The following is an 18,067-nucleotide window of genomic DNA, read 5'->3' as shown; positions in this document are numbered from 1 at the left end:
GTGTCGGACTGGGACCCCATGGGCCCACCAGAAAACCATAGACCATAGGCCCACTCTCCAAACAATTTTTCCTCCTTTCCTCACCCAACCTCTTTATTCTCCTAGTGTCTTTTATTTACATGCTAGCATCTATTCTTCCATCTATTTCTCCTCTTTATTCCCATTCAGAAATAGGGAATGACCATGAAATAGGCCAAATGGTCAGGAGCAGGAGGGGCCACTGACACCTGGGCCCACCGGGAGTTTTCCTGGTATCCTGGTGGGCCAGTCCGACACTGCCTTTATGAAATACAATTATGATCCCTCTCCAATACATCAACGAGCCCTAGTCCAATTGCCTACATGCCTAGATGACATTTAATCCTAATTCAATCCTCAATCCATTTGGCCCTACCAGTTAGTAGACAATTGGCTTATAGCTTGGCACCCAAAAAATCCTTTGTTAATACGGATGGCCATATTACATGGATCCAACCAGATGCCTATGTGGAGATAAAGCCCCACACTAGTTCCAGATAGGCCAATGAATGAGCGTCTTCAGCCAATTGGGTTATTCCTTTTGCTCATTTAGTTGCAATGTGATGGCACCCAAGTCATGGTAGGCAGTAAAAAGCTGAGGCACATGAAAAACAAAAGTCCTAAATGCACTGTATTAATATTAGGATACACTTAATAACCATGGTATCCAAAATGGTCACCTTTAATGACACTCCCCTTAATGCAAAAGAGCTGCCTATACTAGATACTGGAAGTTATTGCCCTGGAACACTGATGTCTGTGTGACTACCCTAGTGTCTGTGATTGGCCGGGCATCTGCAGTGACCACAGTCACCCATGTCCCATGGACTTTGGACTTATGTGCAACAAAAAAGGTAGAAATATATCCCTAACGTTCTAATAGGGTATAGCAGCCCCATAGCCTATTCCTAGGTAGCTGTAAGTAGTGGCTACTAATCTCGCTCTCACCCATAAGCCTTATTCATTGGATACCCAATTCCACTGCAATAAGGGAATTGCCTGTTGCCCGCGGGCAGTCAACTTCCATTGAAACCAGCTCAGATAACCCTTATTGCACCTTATTTATTTCACATATTTAGAACACGTGTGCGTTTAAAGACACAAGCACGGCCAGCTGCTCTCTAGTAAGGAAAAATTGCCTACTAAATTTAATTGCCACCAGTTTCAGTATGAAAGTGAAGTCGTAAAAAAAGTTCAATCGCTCCTAGTTCTTTTGCTTTTATAGAAAAAATGTAGAAAAAAACTTGCACCTTGATGTTTCAAAAATTCCCCTTCTTCATATCACTTGCAACTTTGGCCAACACAAGCTGTTGATATTTTTTTGCCTACCGTCCCTGCTTATTTTTAACCCTTTTATAATGCACTGGTCCTTTCACACCGCAGTCACGTGATCTGTGTTTTCCTGAATTTCGATGCACTCGATCTCCTCCCTTTCCTTCCGCTTGGCTCTTTTTTTTTTCTTGTGGCGTTTTTTAGAAGGTGGGAAAAAAGTCAAGAAGACAGGCAATATGACGAAACAGTGCAGTAGCGTGCAACTGCCAGTTAGCAGCAAGCATTTGAACAGTGTGGAGGTCAGGTTAGAAGGCACAAAAAGAAGGGGTACCAGCCCGACGAGGAACGATACAACATTTTGAATAATTGCTGTGCCATGCTCCTTGAGTGAATCTTGTATGCATAGCGTTCTTGTGTGCTCAGTGGCTAATACAAAGGTATAAAGCAGAGGGGAACAGTGATCTATGGCAAAATTCAATGCATATATAAGGCACATGATGGACACACAATCCATATCAACATTCCATAAGGTCATTAGACCCAACACTCCCAGTTCAATCGACGTGACTGTTATGATCAGCCAGAAGTTTCCCAAAGGGTGTATGACCAAGAAAAAAGTCAAGATCAGCACAAGCAATACACTAAATCCAGAGATCAGGACTGGCATAGTCACCGCCAACCCATAGTGATCCATAAAAACAAAGGTGGGGTTGAACACTATGAACTTAATGCTCTGTATGAGAGATAGGGGCCTCAGCTTTTCAAGCAACTCCACCACCTCCCGTTGCGTATTCTCACTCGTCCTTGCCACCAAGAACATCCGAGAAGCGATGATATTTGACTCCTCTCCCGATCTCGAAATGATGATGTCGTTCTTGAAGTGCTGAAACTCCGCCCTTCGTAGGAAGCTGTTTTGAAGGACACCGATGAACTCTGTCTTATTAGAAGCGGAAACGTTAGCGGCCTTTAAAAACTGGTAGTACTGTTCGATCCACGACTCCGTGTTGAAACCGGAACTTATGGTTTTCAAGTCTTCCTGCACGGTTGCGTTCCAATACTCGAGAGGTTCGTAAATATAAAAACCAATCACCGGACTGTAGTTGCTGAAATATTTTTGTTGAATGTGGGCGTAAGAGACGCTGGGGGAGTCACTGGCCAATAGGTTGATGATGTTGGATCCACCACTGATTTGTAAGCAACCCATAAACGAGAATGATGCATAGATGAGATAGAGTATGACCACAAAGGGCTTCACGTATGTATTAGTAATCCATTCGTTATAATGTTCCCGAAGGAAATGCTGAATGAAGTGGTTCTCGTAGGGATCCGGTTCATGGTGGGAAGAATGCTGATGTCCGTCGCTCATGATGGTCTGGAACCATATTGGTTTTCTGTCCAAATACTCCTCTGAGGGGATTTTGCAGCAAAAGATGCTGTGGTAGCGGTTTTGCTCTAGCTGACCAGCAAACACTAGACACGAACCGTAGAAGGAGAAGACGTAGAAATAGTTGAGGACAATGGTGATGCACATGTTCTGGCAGAAGATCCGGACGGCTTCAATGTTTGTAAAAGGGCTGGCTCCCATGCCAAATGTGATGATATAGAGAGAACTGGTCATCGTGTAAGAAACCATGACATCTGAATAGGCATCTGCCACTCTGTCTTTAAATGGCAAACTCTCTCTTGTTCTGCGCCAGCCTGAAAGAAGTTCAAACACCCCTTTAGTTCCATGGCCTGTAAGAAAAGAAATAAATAAAAATGATCATATATTTCACATAAACTACACATGCACTACAATTGTTTAGGACTCCCCATACACTTGCTTTTTCTGCACACACTATAAAGAGTCATTAAAGGAAAAGGAAAGGCATTTTGGCATTTTATTGCCAACAGATCAGTCACAATAGTGCAAGCTAAAACACTATATTTAATCTGCTTTACCATACCTGAGTAAACAGCCATAGAAACTCCCTCTGTTTGTTTAAGATAGCAGCTGCCATTTTAGCTTGGTCTGACTTCACTTCCCTGCCTGCACTCTGCTCCTGGAACAGCTCTAAGCTCAGATTACACAACAGAGAGGAAAGGGGGAGAGAGGGGAGGAGTATAAGGGAGGGGGAGAGAGGAGCAAACTGAGCAGACTCGTGCCATGCCCTGAAGGAAGTCTGACACAGAAGATCATGTATATAGAATAAAAGGTGTTTCTTTTCACTGGTGACTCAGAGTAGCAGTCCCGCAAATGCTTATGTATTTACATAGACTTTCCAAATAAAGCTTACTTAGTTTTTACCTTTCCTTCTCCTTTAAGAGATAGAGCCATAAAACTAAATAACATCTGACTAAATTGAATCTGACTGTATAATCAGAAATAAGCATAAAGTGATACAAACTGAAATTAGTTTTTTTTTTGGCTGCCAAAAAAAACCTTCCCTTTTCTAATGTATAATTTTAATAATAAAATAGGTAATCAGATAATGATATATGCTCCTGTATCACTTAGACATCAACAATCCCAAACCACCAAGCAATACTTAACCTAAGATAATCAGACTAGCCCATGCTACCTGCTGACTGACACAACTCCATGTTTCCAACTTCCTGGTCCCTGTAATATACTTCATTAGATTAACAGCACACAGATAAATCTTGGTCGGGCATTATGGACTTCTTATCTATAAGGCAAAACAGTCACAAAGAAGGAGTCAAGAGAGGGGTTTGTTTATACTAAGCTCATGTTTTCTGGTAAGATCAAACAATTTTGAACATTGGGGAACATTGATATAAATTTTTACTATCCCCATCTTGCTCTTTTATCATCAACTTGCCTGTCTCCATTTATTCCTACTGTCTTCATTTTCTAAACTTTCTCCATTTTTTCTTTATCTTGTCTTGTTGTCACACCTTCCTTAACTGTCTCCAACCTGTCTTACTGTGACATCTTCCCATACTTTCTCCCTCTTGCCTTACTGTCATATCTTCCCCTTTGTTCTCCCTCTTGTCTTACTTTAACATCTTCCCCAACTGTCTGCTTTCTTACTCTCATGTATTTCCCTACTGTATCCATCCATCCCCTACTGTCTCCATCCATCCCCTACTGTCTCCATCCATCCCCTACTGTCTCCATCCATATGGGAGTTTTAACCTTATAAGCAAGCATGTTGCAGGTAAAACTTAGTCCCTTTGCTCAGTACTAATCTTAAATTACCTATATAGGTCAGTCAGGGTAGGACTGGCCAGAAGGGATGACTTTGATGTAGTTGGCCAGCTTGAAGTATATTGCAATGTATGGACAAACAATCTCTGTTTTGGGTCTGGGGGGGAGGGCATTTCTTAGTAGCTGAATGCACAGAATGTCCTATCTCTACATATTGATAATGAGTGCAGAGGATCTTTTGCGGTTGTTTATATGTCTCCATCCTTCCCTACTGTCTCCATCCATCTCCACTGTCTCCATCCTTTCCTGCTGCTGCCATCTTGTCTTATACTTTTTGTGTTACCACGCAGTATCTTCTGTCTCAATGTCTTTCTACTTGTTCTTCAGAGCTACAGGGGGTGCACTGGTATCACCTTTCCTTAACCCAGTTGTCTTTTGTCTCCATCTAGCCTTGTTGTCACATCTTCCCCTACTGCCTCAATCTTACCCTATTGTCGCCATCTTTCCCTACTGTCTTACTGTCTCTTTCTTCCCCTACTGTCTCCATCTTCCACAACTCATCTTTTCTTACTGTTACATCTTCCTCTACTATCTCCATCTTGCCCTACTGCTGCCGTCTCCCCCTACTGTCTCCGTCTTGTCTTACTGTCACCATCTTCCCCTGCTGTCTCCATTTTTCCCTACTGCTGCCATCTTGTGCTACCATATAGTATCCTTTGTCTCAAAGTCTTCCTATTTGTTCTTCAAATCTGTGGCTCCTGTTAACCCCCTCATAGCGAAACCTGAAGAAAGACCTACAGCTCAGTGAAACCTTCCCATGTTGGCATTGGTGGTCTTTATGATGCTCACACAGGGAATATTTATTTACTTATGAATCACTCAGGGATAAAACTGAGCACACTTCATGGTGTGGAAAACCAAGAACAATATGGTGGAAGAGGAAACTTTAGATTGTGGTGCTGGTTCCCAACACACATATATAATAAGGCTATAGCAACAGTATCAGCAGCATGAATATGCACAAAGTTACCAGTCATTGTGATGCTCCAATAAATAAACCCAAAACACCATGGAGATGAAGAGATAAATCACATTTTCGACTCGCTGAATATTCAATTCTTTAAAGAACTTGGAACCGCTGGATGAAGGCCTGCGCTGCTAGAATTTTCCAGCTCCTTACTTAGTATTTAATACGGAATAACAGAATGTAAAACAGATGCCGCAAACCATAAGCCCAGTGTATGTAATGTCTTGTGGGATTCATTAAAGCTTCTGTTGGTTTAATTATTGGTTCCTATTCATGAACCTTAAAGAGAAGAGAAACTCTAGTCTTGCTCTAGTCATGTTTATGTAGCCCCCCCCCCCCCAATGGACTGCAGAGCACAGAGCTATAACTGTCATTGTTTTTAAATGCCTTTATAATGGGTTTGGAAGTGTTAACAAAAAAAAAGGACTTTGGATTTCATGTTTAACTTCAATGGGACTTTTATAATACAGGTCCCCTTCAACAAATGTATCAGGGAACAAATGTTCCATTTGCCCTGCGATGGTCTCTTATCTCAGTCGCTCTCCTAGTTAATCCAGTTAATGAGCTCAGTATCCTGCAATGGTGGAAATAATGTGTTTTTGAGATACTGTATATGTGAAGGATCCCACTGTACTGTAACAGCTCAGCTTAGCATCCCCTGCATTTGAACATGGACTGCCATCTTCTGGACCCAAAATACAGTGGAAAATGAAAGGAAAGGAAATCTCAGATACTATATTGCATGAATAATAATAGAGCAATAGAGTGGAGTATGCATTTCGGTGCTGAAATTGCCAACCCAGCGCTCCAAGTGCACAAACAAGGGAGCAGACGTGAGCTTATGGGCAGGGGGAAACCAGTCTGGCCTGGAATTAGCCTAAGGGAATTCCAAACTCATTCTATGGCTTTTATCCCACCCCTTCCCTACACACACCCAAGCTCTGCCCTAACCTGACCTGGTCCTGACTAAGACCTGCCCCTATCCACTGATCCTTCTTTATCCTTGGGCCCTGGCTAACTGCCTGGATAGGACCTATAGGGCCATATGTGCCAAAAAAAACTAAGGTTGTCATGCTGAGCACAAATCTGATTCAGTCAAGCTATCCACAGCAAAATGTATAATTACTGGTAGCAGCACTCATTACAGTGGTGGTTAAACAGGACTATAAGCCCTGAGTTGGTTGCATGCCAGCCTGTGCCATTAAAGCCACTATATTTCCAACACCAATGTCATGTCTTTCACTTATCCATAGATGGCGGTGCTGTCATGTTCTTGTCTCTCTAAGGGATGTGCTACTTGCACCGGTTTTGTGGAAAAAAAAAATGAAAATTTTCTATCACCTAGAAAAGATTAATAACAAGAGACCCTTCCCTTCTAACCCTTTTGGTGCCAGACCTTTGCTCTTGCTGTGCCCCGTGGTGCCAGGCAACACGCAACATGGCACAAACCAAAGAAGAGAACGGAAACATCTCCGGGTACCGCAGGCTTATGAGTTACGGCAGACAAGTCATTTGAGCAATGCCACCACTGTCCCATAAAATACAATACAATAAGGGCAATAGTTACAAAGCGCATTAAAAGTGCTATGTACAGCGACTCAATCTGCCCCAAGAGGCTCCACAAACCATTGTAACTTTTGAGCTTTTTTATTATGTTTCTTTTTCATAGGCCAACTTTGCACAACAGCATTATTATAGAGCTCCGGGGAGACTCAGCCAGGCGGAAAATCTCATCAATTCATTTCTTACTCTCCGTCCCCGCTGCATATTAAACACAAATATTGACTCTGTGATGTCTTCTGTCATCATTTCCCTATCAGTTACTCGTGCCTTTTGTGCCAACTTTCATTCATTTTGGTTGGAGAGACAGAGTGCCGCGGGCTCGTAGGCCAAATGCAGAGCTATTGTCTGGGTTCCATGCCGAACTCTATCACAAGATGGAGCATTTGAAGCATTTGAAGCCACTGCGACAGAAGTTTAGACCCATCCTGGGTTATAATGAGAACATTATAGACATTATTTTGACCAAAATCAGAAGAGGGAGCTTACTGCAACTTTGCACCAGGCCTAGTAACCCATAGCAACAAATCATGTTTGCATTCAACCATATGACATTTACCTACCACATGATTATAGGTTGCGACGAGGCACAAAACCCCCATATTTTCTGCAACCTCCGTTCCAGTAAAGTTCTGCTGGTCCTGCATTTTAGCTAAGCCTTGTATTTACCTGTGCAAAGTGTAGTAACCCATAAGCAACCAATCCTATGATTGTCCTCCAACAGGTGACCAGTAAATACTAATTGCTGAATGGTTACTAGACCTTTCAGCCTATTAAAGTAAGTGACTGATATGTTGCAGAAATTATGGGACTTGTATTTTCTGATTGTCTTGAAAGCTGCACTTTGGGTTGGCTAAGGGATGGACATGTGACCTGTACAGCAGCTCTACTAGGAACCTGATACCATTCACTTCTGTTCTTGGCCTAGAATTCTACTGCAGATTTAATACTAATGGGTTCAATCATGGAGTGAAGCTGTCACCTACAGTATTATATAATCACTGGTTATAACGGGCCCCACGTATTCCTCTGTACTATATGGAAAGCACTTCCATTTGGGCAAATGACTGCACTCTGGATCCATGGATTGCCATGCCTGCCTCACAGGCTTTTATTGCTCGCTGAAATCGCATGAAAGCTCTGCTAATGAGAGATAAATGGATTTGCAGCAGAAAAAGCTATAATCACTTTGTCCGCTTATGGATACATGACTGCTTCTCTGAAATTGCCATCCAGTCTGGATGTAGAAACAACCGAACAAAGAAATAAATGATTGAAAAGTAAAGACGGAATGCAAATTGTCTTAGTATTCTACTGTCGTTCCTTTGGGAAGCTTGGGTAAGCGGCAGAGGGACTGAAGGCCAGTTAGGGTAAGATTTGGGCACAACGCCGATTTGCTTTACCTGAAAGCCCATCTTAATGGTCATTAGTTGCAATGAAAATGCATTTTCTGTTCTAGATACTCTTGGCTGAGTGACCGATATACCAATATTTATATATCTGTAACCTTGTTATGAGCTAAGGGGGCCCAGCCTGAAGGCCAGTTAGGGGGGGATTTGGGGTGAGTGCTTATTTGTGCCCTGGGTACCCCTGGAACTATAGCAGGGTGACTGTTACCCCAATGTTTCTATATATCTGTAACCTTGTTATGGGCTAAGGGGGCCCAGACTGAAGGCCAGTTAGGGGGGATTTGGGGTGAGTGCTTATTTGTGCCCTGGGTACCCCTGGAACTATAGCAGGGTGACTGTTACCCCAATGTTTCTATATATCTGTAACCTTGTTATGAGCTAAGGGGGCCCAGCCTGAAGGCCAGTTAGGGGGGGATTTAGGGTGAATGCTTATTTGTTCCCTGGGTACCCCTGGAACTATAGCAGGGTGACTGTTACCCCAATGTTTCTATATATCTGTAATCTTGTTATGGGCTAAGGGGGCCCAGCCTGAAGGCCAGTTAGGGGGGATTTGGGGTGAGTGCTTATTTGTGCCCTGGGTACCCCTGGAACTATAGCAGGGTGACTGTTACCCCAATGTTTCTATATATCTGTAACCTTGTTATGAGCTAAGGGGGCCCAGCCTGAAGGCCAGTTAGGGGGGGATTTAGGGTGAATAGTTATTTGTTCCCTGGGTACCCCTGGAACTATAGCAGGGTGACTGTTACCCCAATGTTTCTATATATCTGTAATCTTGTTATGGGCTAAGGGGGCCCAGCCTGAAGGCCAGTTAGGGGTGGATTTGGGCTGAGTGCTTATTTGTGCCCTGGGTACCCCTGGAACTATAGCAGGGTGACTGTTACCCCAATGTTTCTATATATCTGTAACCTTGTTATGGGCTAAGGGGGCCCAGCCTGAAGGCCAGTTAGGGAGAGATTTGGGGTGAGTGCTTATTTGTGCCCTGGGTACCCCTGGAACTATAGCAGGGTGACTGTTACCCCAATGTTTCTATATATCTGTAACCTTGTAATGAGATAAGGGGGACTTTGACAAAAATGTTGGTCCTCCAAGGGGGCAACCACTGGTCTACACCATACCCAGTACCATCTTGACGACACAAGTAAATATTTACCCATCGCGAAGAATGGAATTCCCAGCAGAGTCGAGTTGTATCTTCCGTCGGTGACAAAAAATATCCCTGCAGCGGTCACACTAGATATACAGATTGTGAGCACTCCCAGTAACCCAAGGAAAGGCTTGCTCCTCAGGCAGTCCTTCATCGAGCTGGACAAGGTGGCGGCCATGAGCACCAGCATTAGACTGACGACAATCTTACTCCTCGAGAGGTCGATGGTTTTTTGAAAGTCTCTCAGCAAACTGAAGGACGTTAAAGAATAGAGCTGAATGTCTGCGCGCTCTTCCTGAAGTTGGTGCATTAACGTACAAAATTCAGTCTCCCATTGTTCACTGATATGGTCCTGGGTGGTGGAGCCATAATTCTGGAGGTAGTATGTAATTTGGATGGCCCGGGCCGACTTGACCCGTTGATCCTTACTGTTTGGTACTTCGGCAACACCTCCCAGCTGATGGCCAATGAAGCTCTGCCTCCCATCCTAGAAAATACAAAGTGAAGGATAACTTATTTTTTTGTTTTTGTTTATTTTGTTAAATCTTTACCTTAATTTCTTTCATGATTCCCCACCATAGGGAAGGGGGAGTTTATTTAAAGGGGACTTGTCACCTACACACAAAAAGTTGTATAATAAAAGTTCTTTAAAAATTAAACATGACACCTGAATTCTTTTTTTAATTAAATCATCCATACCTGTTATAAATGTATTTAATTATAATTACTTTTACTTTCCATTCAGCACTTCCTAGATATCACCTAGATGGCAAACGCATACGATTTCAGGGTGATACAAAGATTTTTCTTAATCACCCATACCTGTTATAAATGTATTTAGAAATCTGAACTGTCAATCATATATCGCCTGCCCCGCCTCTATGCCGCAGGCATAGAGGCGGGGCAGGCAATGTATCATTGACAGCTCAGATTTTTTATTATAATTACTTTTACTTTCCATTCAGCACTTCCTAGATATCACCTAGATGGCAAACGCATACGATTTCAGGGTGATACAAAGATTTTTCTTAATCACCCATACCTGTTATAAATGTATTCAAAAGCTGAACTGTCAATCATATATTGCCTGCCCCGCCTCTATGCCGCAGGCATAGAGGCGGGGCAGGCAATGTATCATTGACAGCTCAGATTTTTAATTATAATTACTTTTACTTTCCATTCAGCACTTCCTAGATATCACCTAGATGGCAAATGCATACAATTTCAGGGTGATACAAAGCTTTGCCTTAATAACTGTGTCCACAAAATGGCGCCGGCCTGTTGGCAGTGACTATTAACTCCGAAACTTATACAGTGTAAGTAAAGTTTATTTTGCCCTACTGATGTGATAGAAGAGGATTTGGAATTATTTCTTATGGTGACAGGTCCCCTTTAAGTCTGTTTCTTGTGAACTGCTAATCAGACCTTTACCTTTAAATGAACTGCTTGTATGTTGGAGCCGGCCCTATTCTTGGCATTTTGTCTTTAATATTTTAACATTTTTTTAATTCCCCTTCTTTCCTACTCTGCCTTTTTTCAGCTTAAGCAATGTAAAATTACATAAAGCTATCAGGGAATCTGCTCAGGGAATCAAAACCTAAGACCCTTTCCTATTTGTGTTTCTTTCTGACTTTGTTTATATTAGTAGCGATGGGCAAAATAATTCCCCAGGCATGAATTTGAGGCAAATTTCCGTGTTTGGCAAAACGGGTGACAAAATTTGCTGCGGAAAAATTCATTGTGCGACAATTAATTGTCTCCCGCGTCAAAAAAATTGTCAAAAATTTTTTTTTTTCCTTTTTAACCCTATTGGTGCCAAACCTTTGCTCTTGCTGTGCCCCATGGTGCCAGGCAACATGCAACATAGCACAAACCAATGATGAAAATGGAAACATACATTCTCCAGGTACCGCAGGCTTATGAAAAAATTGTCATCTGCGTCAAAAAAAAAATTCTCAAAAAGAAAATTGTGCGCAACAATTTTTTTTCCCTTTCTACGCGCAACATTTTCCCTGTTTCACAAACTTTTCCACCGTTTTTCAAAGATTCATTCATTTTTCGGAGAAGCAGATTCGCTCATCACTATTTATAAATGAACCCCATTGTCACTATTGTCATATTTTTAGGGTAGTATATCAGCTGGACAGAAAGAGGAGGGGGCAGGACCACGTAGAGGACAGCAGTGACATAAAAGGGGCGGGATGACGCTGTAAAGGGCGGAGTGAAAGAAGTAAAAGAGGTGGATAAGGCTGGGGTATGGTGAGTAAAATGGTTGACAGAGGGTTGGGGGGAAAGATACTGGTTTGAGAACAGGGATTGTTACATGGTCAGAACAACATGGAATTACAAATTTACCAGGGGCCCTGACCTTGAATAGAGTTTTACTGGTGGTAACGCTATACTGGAATAATGAAATAATTGGTACTGGCGGATCTTCACCCCGATATCCCCACCTACGGGTGGGCAATATCGTGGAGCGTGTAGGCTAATTTGATCGTTTGGCCCTGGGGCCAAATGATCGAATTATATTGGCGGCAATGGGGCAGTCGGTTCGGGGACCACATCAACGAGCCAATGCGGTCCCCGATCCAACTGAATTTTCTAACCTGCCTGATCAATATCTGCCCAATTTAAGTCCAGATATCGGTCGGGCAGGCCTCTCATTTCTGCCTCTACATGGGCAGATAAGCTGCTGAATCAGTCTAAGGGACCCATATCGGCAGCTACAATCGGCCCGTGTATGGGGACCTTTATTTGTTTAAAAGCAAACACCTGATTGGTTGCTATAGGTTACTAGACCTGGGCAGATTTGATTTTTTATTTAATTGCCCCAACAGATTGGTTTTTATTGTTTTCAAAAACATCTCTGGGTCGTAATGGTTCATTTATCTTCCTATTCTACTGACTCATGTTCACCCTATATTGCAATTATACTTCTCTCATATTGTTTAATATTGTACTTATTTCACTAATTAAAACCAGATTGTGAACGAAGACCAATTCCAACACACTTCAAGATTTCAACAGACTTCAATTAAAATGATTAGTGGAATCCTTCCCTCAGGCCTGTTAATATATTTAGCAAAGTGATATTTTAATCATGAAGCAATAATTTGGCTTATTTTAATGAAATTTGTTTAGCTCCGTTCTTCCTCTCGTCTATCCCAACCCATAGAATGTTTGGCTCTGAGATCCACCCTCTTATTGATTCATCAAATGATAACTGAAATGATGTAAATCACCTAACTTTTTTCAAGTAATGTATCCCGAAATAAGACAATGCATTGTACTACATTTACAATAAGAGTGAAACTCACTGCTATTAGATAAAGGTTGAGAGTATTATACTTTGGTGTGTAAACTGAAATAATTGTGATAATATGTGCGTGCGAGTACTTTGGGGAAGGGTTGTGTCTGATTTGAACTTCTTCTACCTTATAATTTGTAATTACTGTATATACTCGAGTATAAGCCTAGTTTTTCAGCACCCAAAATGTGCTGAAAAAGTCACCCTCAGCTTATACTCGAGTCGGGTGCCATGGGTCCCTCCAGACGAGCACCCTCTGTCCTTTGTGTGCAAATTAGGCCCCCCGCAACCAGACCCTCCAGTGCCCTGGCCCACACAATACTTATTCCCCCTTAAGTGTCCTCCGGGACTGGGTCTGCTGCCAGTTTGCCAATGCACAATGAGCATAGGGTAGCACTCATATTGTTTTTGTTGACCCTCTTCTCCACTTACTGAGCTAGTTTACGGTTTTTCTTTTAAATAAATATTTAAAAACATATACCCCACTGATGCCTCAATTTATGTAATTTACTGGTTTTTATTGTGATTATTGAAACTTAGCAGTAGCTGCTGCATTTCCCACCCTAGGCTTATACTCGAGTTAATAGGTACCTCGGCTTATATTCGGATCGGCTTATACTCGAGTATATACGGTAATGCCTGCACCACCCAATTTCCATTTTCTCTGGGAAGAACCTTTCACATATTTATGGCTGAAAGAACTCCTACCAAGGCCCTTTCTTCTCTTTGTAGGCTTTGTTCATAGCTATGTTTAACTACAGACAGGGTCGGACTGGGCCACTGGGACAAAACCCGGTGGGCCCCGACGGCCCAGACCCGATGCCTGTTGCCACCTCCGGCCGCCGGTGTCCTCCCCTGAAGCATTGCACTTATGCATGCTCAGGGGAGGACGTTGGGAGGGGGCCCCTGTGGGGGGCTAGGGGGCGCGGCTGGCGGGGGCACCTTGAGGGGTGTTAGGACTTCGGGCGGTAGCCCCGGTGGGCCCTGCACCCCTCAGTCCGACCCTGACTACAGAATGGGGAGTTGTATCACTGTGCCAGCATAGGGGGATTTGGAAAGATCATATGAAAGAAAAAAGGTTCAATGAGAAAAGTAGGGTAAGGAGAAAAGGAAAAACAGATGAAGCCTCACCAGGACAGAAGAAATAAAGGAGAGAAATAGAAATGAATGAGAGAAGTCAAACACAAATCTGGATAAAAAAAAACTTAGAATAGGACCAAGGACAATGAAAAAAGAAAGGAGAAAGAAACTAATAGAAGAAAGGATAGAATATTGAGAAGGAAAAGACAATGTAGAGCAGATTTACTGACCCTGCTATATGCCAATGGTTTCAATATTGTTTACTCTTTGTCTCTCTCTGTCTCTCTCGTTGGAGTTGTTCAATATATTATAAAATGGGCTTGAGGAATAAAACAATTGAAAACCCTGCCAGGTAATATGGTGATGGAAGATAATGCCTTCAATAAATAATGAGACATATACGTACGGGACCATACATTCAGCTGTGTCAGGGAGAAGTTTCTATTTCAATTTAGGAGCTGGAAATCATTACTGTACCCTTACACCACAATTATCAAACAGAACCATTTTGTCCATTGTTAAGGGGTTTTGTGGAGGGCTGAATCTCATGGCTGAATAGCATCTATGCTAAGGAAGAGGTCTTCATGTATAAAATAAGACTTTTTCCAGCATTTATTATGGTAAATATAGCCTGATTAAATAACATCAGTTCCGAATTACTCAGATCGACTCCTAAACTAAATAGATACAATGCTGATCAGCTATGGTGGAACTGGGAAATAAGCTGAAAGGACGTCTGTTGCCTTCAGTTGGTCTGGACACCTCGGACCAGCGTTTCCAAAGACACAATAGATATCGATTTTGATTGAGTTGATAGAACTGACCTGTAGAATAGGCCGATTCATTAGGCAAGTCTGAATATTCTTTGTTCCATTAGAAAAATGTACTAAATTGCTCAGAATCCTACAGGAATCCAAGTTCAATCTCTGATAAATTGTTGCTCTTTAGGAAAACAGTAAAAATAAAACTATAAAAATATAATTAATCCTTTCTGGATGCAAAATAATTCTACTGGGTTTAATTAATGTTTTATTGATTTTTTAGTAGACTTAAGGTATGGAGATCCAAATTATGGAAAAAACCCTTATCCGGAATACCCTTGGTCCCGAGCATTCTGGATAACGGGTCCTATACCTGTATCAGGCAAACCTGGGAACTCTATGCCAGAAATTTGAGCTTGAAGGACATCAGATGCCACCAACACATTAGCAGTTAGTGATGTTACCATTTGTCATAGAAGCTGAAGCTAAATAGTGCTACTGGGGGCATCTTTTGGGGCACAGATCTTCCCTGCTAATAGGGCTGTGGGGGCCTTGGGTTGGTACAGTAACAAATAACTTAAGATGCAGCATTTCTATCTTATTTCTTTGTTTTTCCTTTCATAAAACATAGTTGTCATGGTTTTCTGCTTCAGTATGGGAGCCTTACGTCATATAAAAATCTCACCATAAGCATATAGAAAAGTTGATTAAAACCCCAAATCAGCGCCCAAACAAATCACCTACGCGCAGTGCAGCAGTACCCAAACAATACTCAATTAGCGGCCAATCAGCAGTTAATTATAGTTCTATTAAAAGCCCAGCCTGCATATTGCTCTTGAGAATGTCCCCCAGGAAGCCCGCGGATATGGGGCTGCAATACTTTGCACTTGCAGCAGTTGTTTTATGAATGTTAATTGCAACTCTCTGTTAATTATATACGTGTTGGTTTAACTCCCCTGACCCACATTGTTTGCCGCTAATTCCTGCCTCAAACAAATGCTTATGATTTCATAACCTGATGCAGACACCGTCTGCAAACAAATACAGGAACATTTTATTAAGGGGCAGGTATTAACCCCCTGTGTAAAGACAAAAGGTCATCCTGCTAAGTGGCGGCTGTTCCTCCTCAATCCGCCCTAAATTACTAAATCTTGGCAAGAGCACCGCTGTGTAGCCTTTGTAAAGCATAATGGTGATTACTATTTACTTTTTTTCCATATAAAGCTACTTATATTATACAGTTCTGGATGTAATGTTTTTCTTTAGGCACAAAGTCTTTGAATCAGAACTATATCAAAGCAGAACTATGGAGAAGGCTTATTGACTATAGCAGGGTGACTGTTACCCCAATGTTTCTATATATCTGTAACCTTGTTATGGGCTAAGGGGGCCCAGCCTGAAGGCCAGTTAGGGGGGGATTTGGGGTGAGTGCTTATTTGTGCCCTGAGTACCCCTGGAACTATAGCAGGGTGACTGTTACCCCAATGTTTCTATATATCTGTAACCTTGTTATGGGCTAAGGGGGCCCAGCCTGAAGGCCAGTTAGGGGGGGATTTGGGGTGAGTGCTTATTTGTGCCCTGGGTACCCCTGGAACTATAGCAGGGTGACTGTTACCCCAATGTTTCTATATATCTGTAACCTTGTTATGGGCTAAGGGGGCCCAGCCTGAAGGCCAGTTAGGGGGGGATTTGGGGTGAGTGCTTATTTGTGCCCTGGGTACCCCTGGAACTATAGCAGGGTGACTGTTACCCCAATGTTTCTATATATCTGTAACCTTGTTATGGGCTAAGGGGGCCCAGCCTGAAGGCCAGTTAGGGGGGGATTTGGGGTGAGTGCTTATTTGTGCCCTGGGTACCCCTGGAACTATAGCAGGGTGACTGTTACCCCAATGTTTCTATATATCTGTAACCTTGTTATGGGCTAAGGGGGCCCAGCCTGAAGGCCAGTTAGGGGGGGATTTGGGGTGAGTGCTTATTTGTGCCCTGGGTACCCCTGGAACTATAGCGGGGTGACTGTTACCCCAATGTTTCTATATATCTGTAACCTTGTTATGGGCTAAGGGGGCCCAGATTGAAGGCCAGTTAGGGGGGGATTTGGGGTGAGTGCTTATTTGTTCCCTGGGTACCCCTGGAACTATAGCGGGGTGACTGTTACCCCAATGTTTCTATATATCTGTAACCTTGTTATGGGCTAAGGGGGCCCAGCCTGAAGGCCAGTTAGGGGGGGATTTGGGGTGAGTGCTAATTTGTGCCCTGGGTACCCCTGGAACTATAGCGGGGTGACTGTTACCCCAATGTTTCTATATATCTGTAACCTTGTTATGGGCTAAGGGGGCCCAGCCTGAAGGCCAGTTAGGGGGGGATTTGGGGTGAGTGCTTATTTGTGCCCTGGGTACCCCTGGAACTATAGCAGGGTGACTGTTACCCCAATGTTTCTATATATCTGTAACCTTGTTATGGGCTAAGGGGGCCCAGCCTGAAGGCCAGTTAGGGGGGGATTTGGGGTGAGTGCTTATTTGTGCCCTGGGTACCCCTGGAACTATAGCAGGGTGACTGTTACCCCAATGTTTCTATATATCTGTAACCTTTTGAAAATCTCAGACCAAGGCTTCTTTATGGACCAGAAACCTTCTGTGGTGCCATTTTTTTATTTTCATTATTAGTTGATCCCAACTAAGATATAATTACCCATTATTGGGGGCAGAACAGCCCTATTGGGTTTATTTAATGGTTAAATGATTCCCTTTTCTCTGTAATAATAAAACAGTACCTGTACTTGATCCCAACTAAGATATAATTGCCCCTTATTGGGGGCAGAACAGTCCTATTGGGTTTATTCAATATTGAAATGATTTTTAGCAGACTTAAGGTATGGAGATCCAAATTACGGAAAGATCCCTTATCTGGAAAACCCCAGGTCCCGAGCATTCTGGATAACAGGTCCCATACTTGTACTAGATATATACTGGATCCAGACTCCTGCAAAACATGCAAGATTTAAATATTCTGATACCAAGTCCAAATCTGAATTTCCTACCCTTATAGTTGATCCCTACAGGCTTGGCCATTGCAGAATATAAATAAGTGGGTCCTGTTTGTTGATCTCCTTTGCAATAACATTAAGCTATGGGATAATAGCATAATAAATGGGCTATTGGAAAGGATAATGACGCTTGTACCCAGCAGACCAGAGAGATTACGGTTAGTCCATCAATGTAAAAAGCTGCAAGATGAGCCCATAAGTTAAGGTAATACAGGAAAGGGTAGATAAACATATACGGTTAATTCAGTTTTGATGATAATAAATGCATTTATAGGGAAAATAAAGGCATAGTGGC

At 42.6% G+C, this 18,067-nt stretch overlaps 1 protein-coding gene across 2 annotated transcripts in view; it reads right to left on the bottom strand.

Moving 5' to 3' along the window:
* Positions 1–205: 205 nt before the first annotated feature.
* The window catches only part of ptchd4 (patched domain containing 4), an 89,811-nt gene continuing 71,949 nt past the window's right edge, over positions 206–18,067 (bottom strand). For both annotated transcript variants that reach the window (XM_031902998.1, XM_031902999.1), the window contains exons 2-3: positions 9,588–10,068; positions 206–3,024 (exon numbers count right to left, since the gene is read on the bottom strand). In XM_031902998.1, coding sequence (XP_031758858.1) covers positions 1,391–3,024; positions 9,588–10,068 — 2,115 coding nt within the window. In that variant the 3' untranslated portion in view covers positions 206–1,390. The remainder of the gene's footprint in view (positions 3,025–9,587; positions 10,069–18,067) is intronic.

This window comes from Xenopus tropicalis, chromosome 5, assembly GCF_000004195.4.
Source record: "Xenopus tropicalis strain Nigerian chromosome 5, UCB_Xtro_10.0, whole genome shotgun sequence".
Taxonomy (NCBI): domain Eukaryota; kingdom Metazoa; phylum Chordata; class Amphibia; order Anura; family Pipidae; genus Xenopus; species Xenopus tropicalis.
This window is presented reverse-complemented; position numbering and strand designations above follow the sequence as displayed.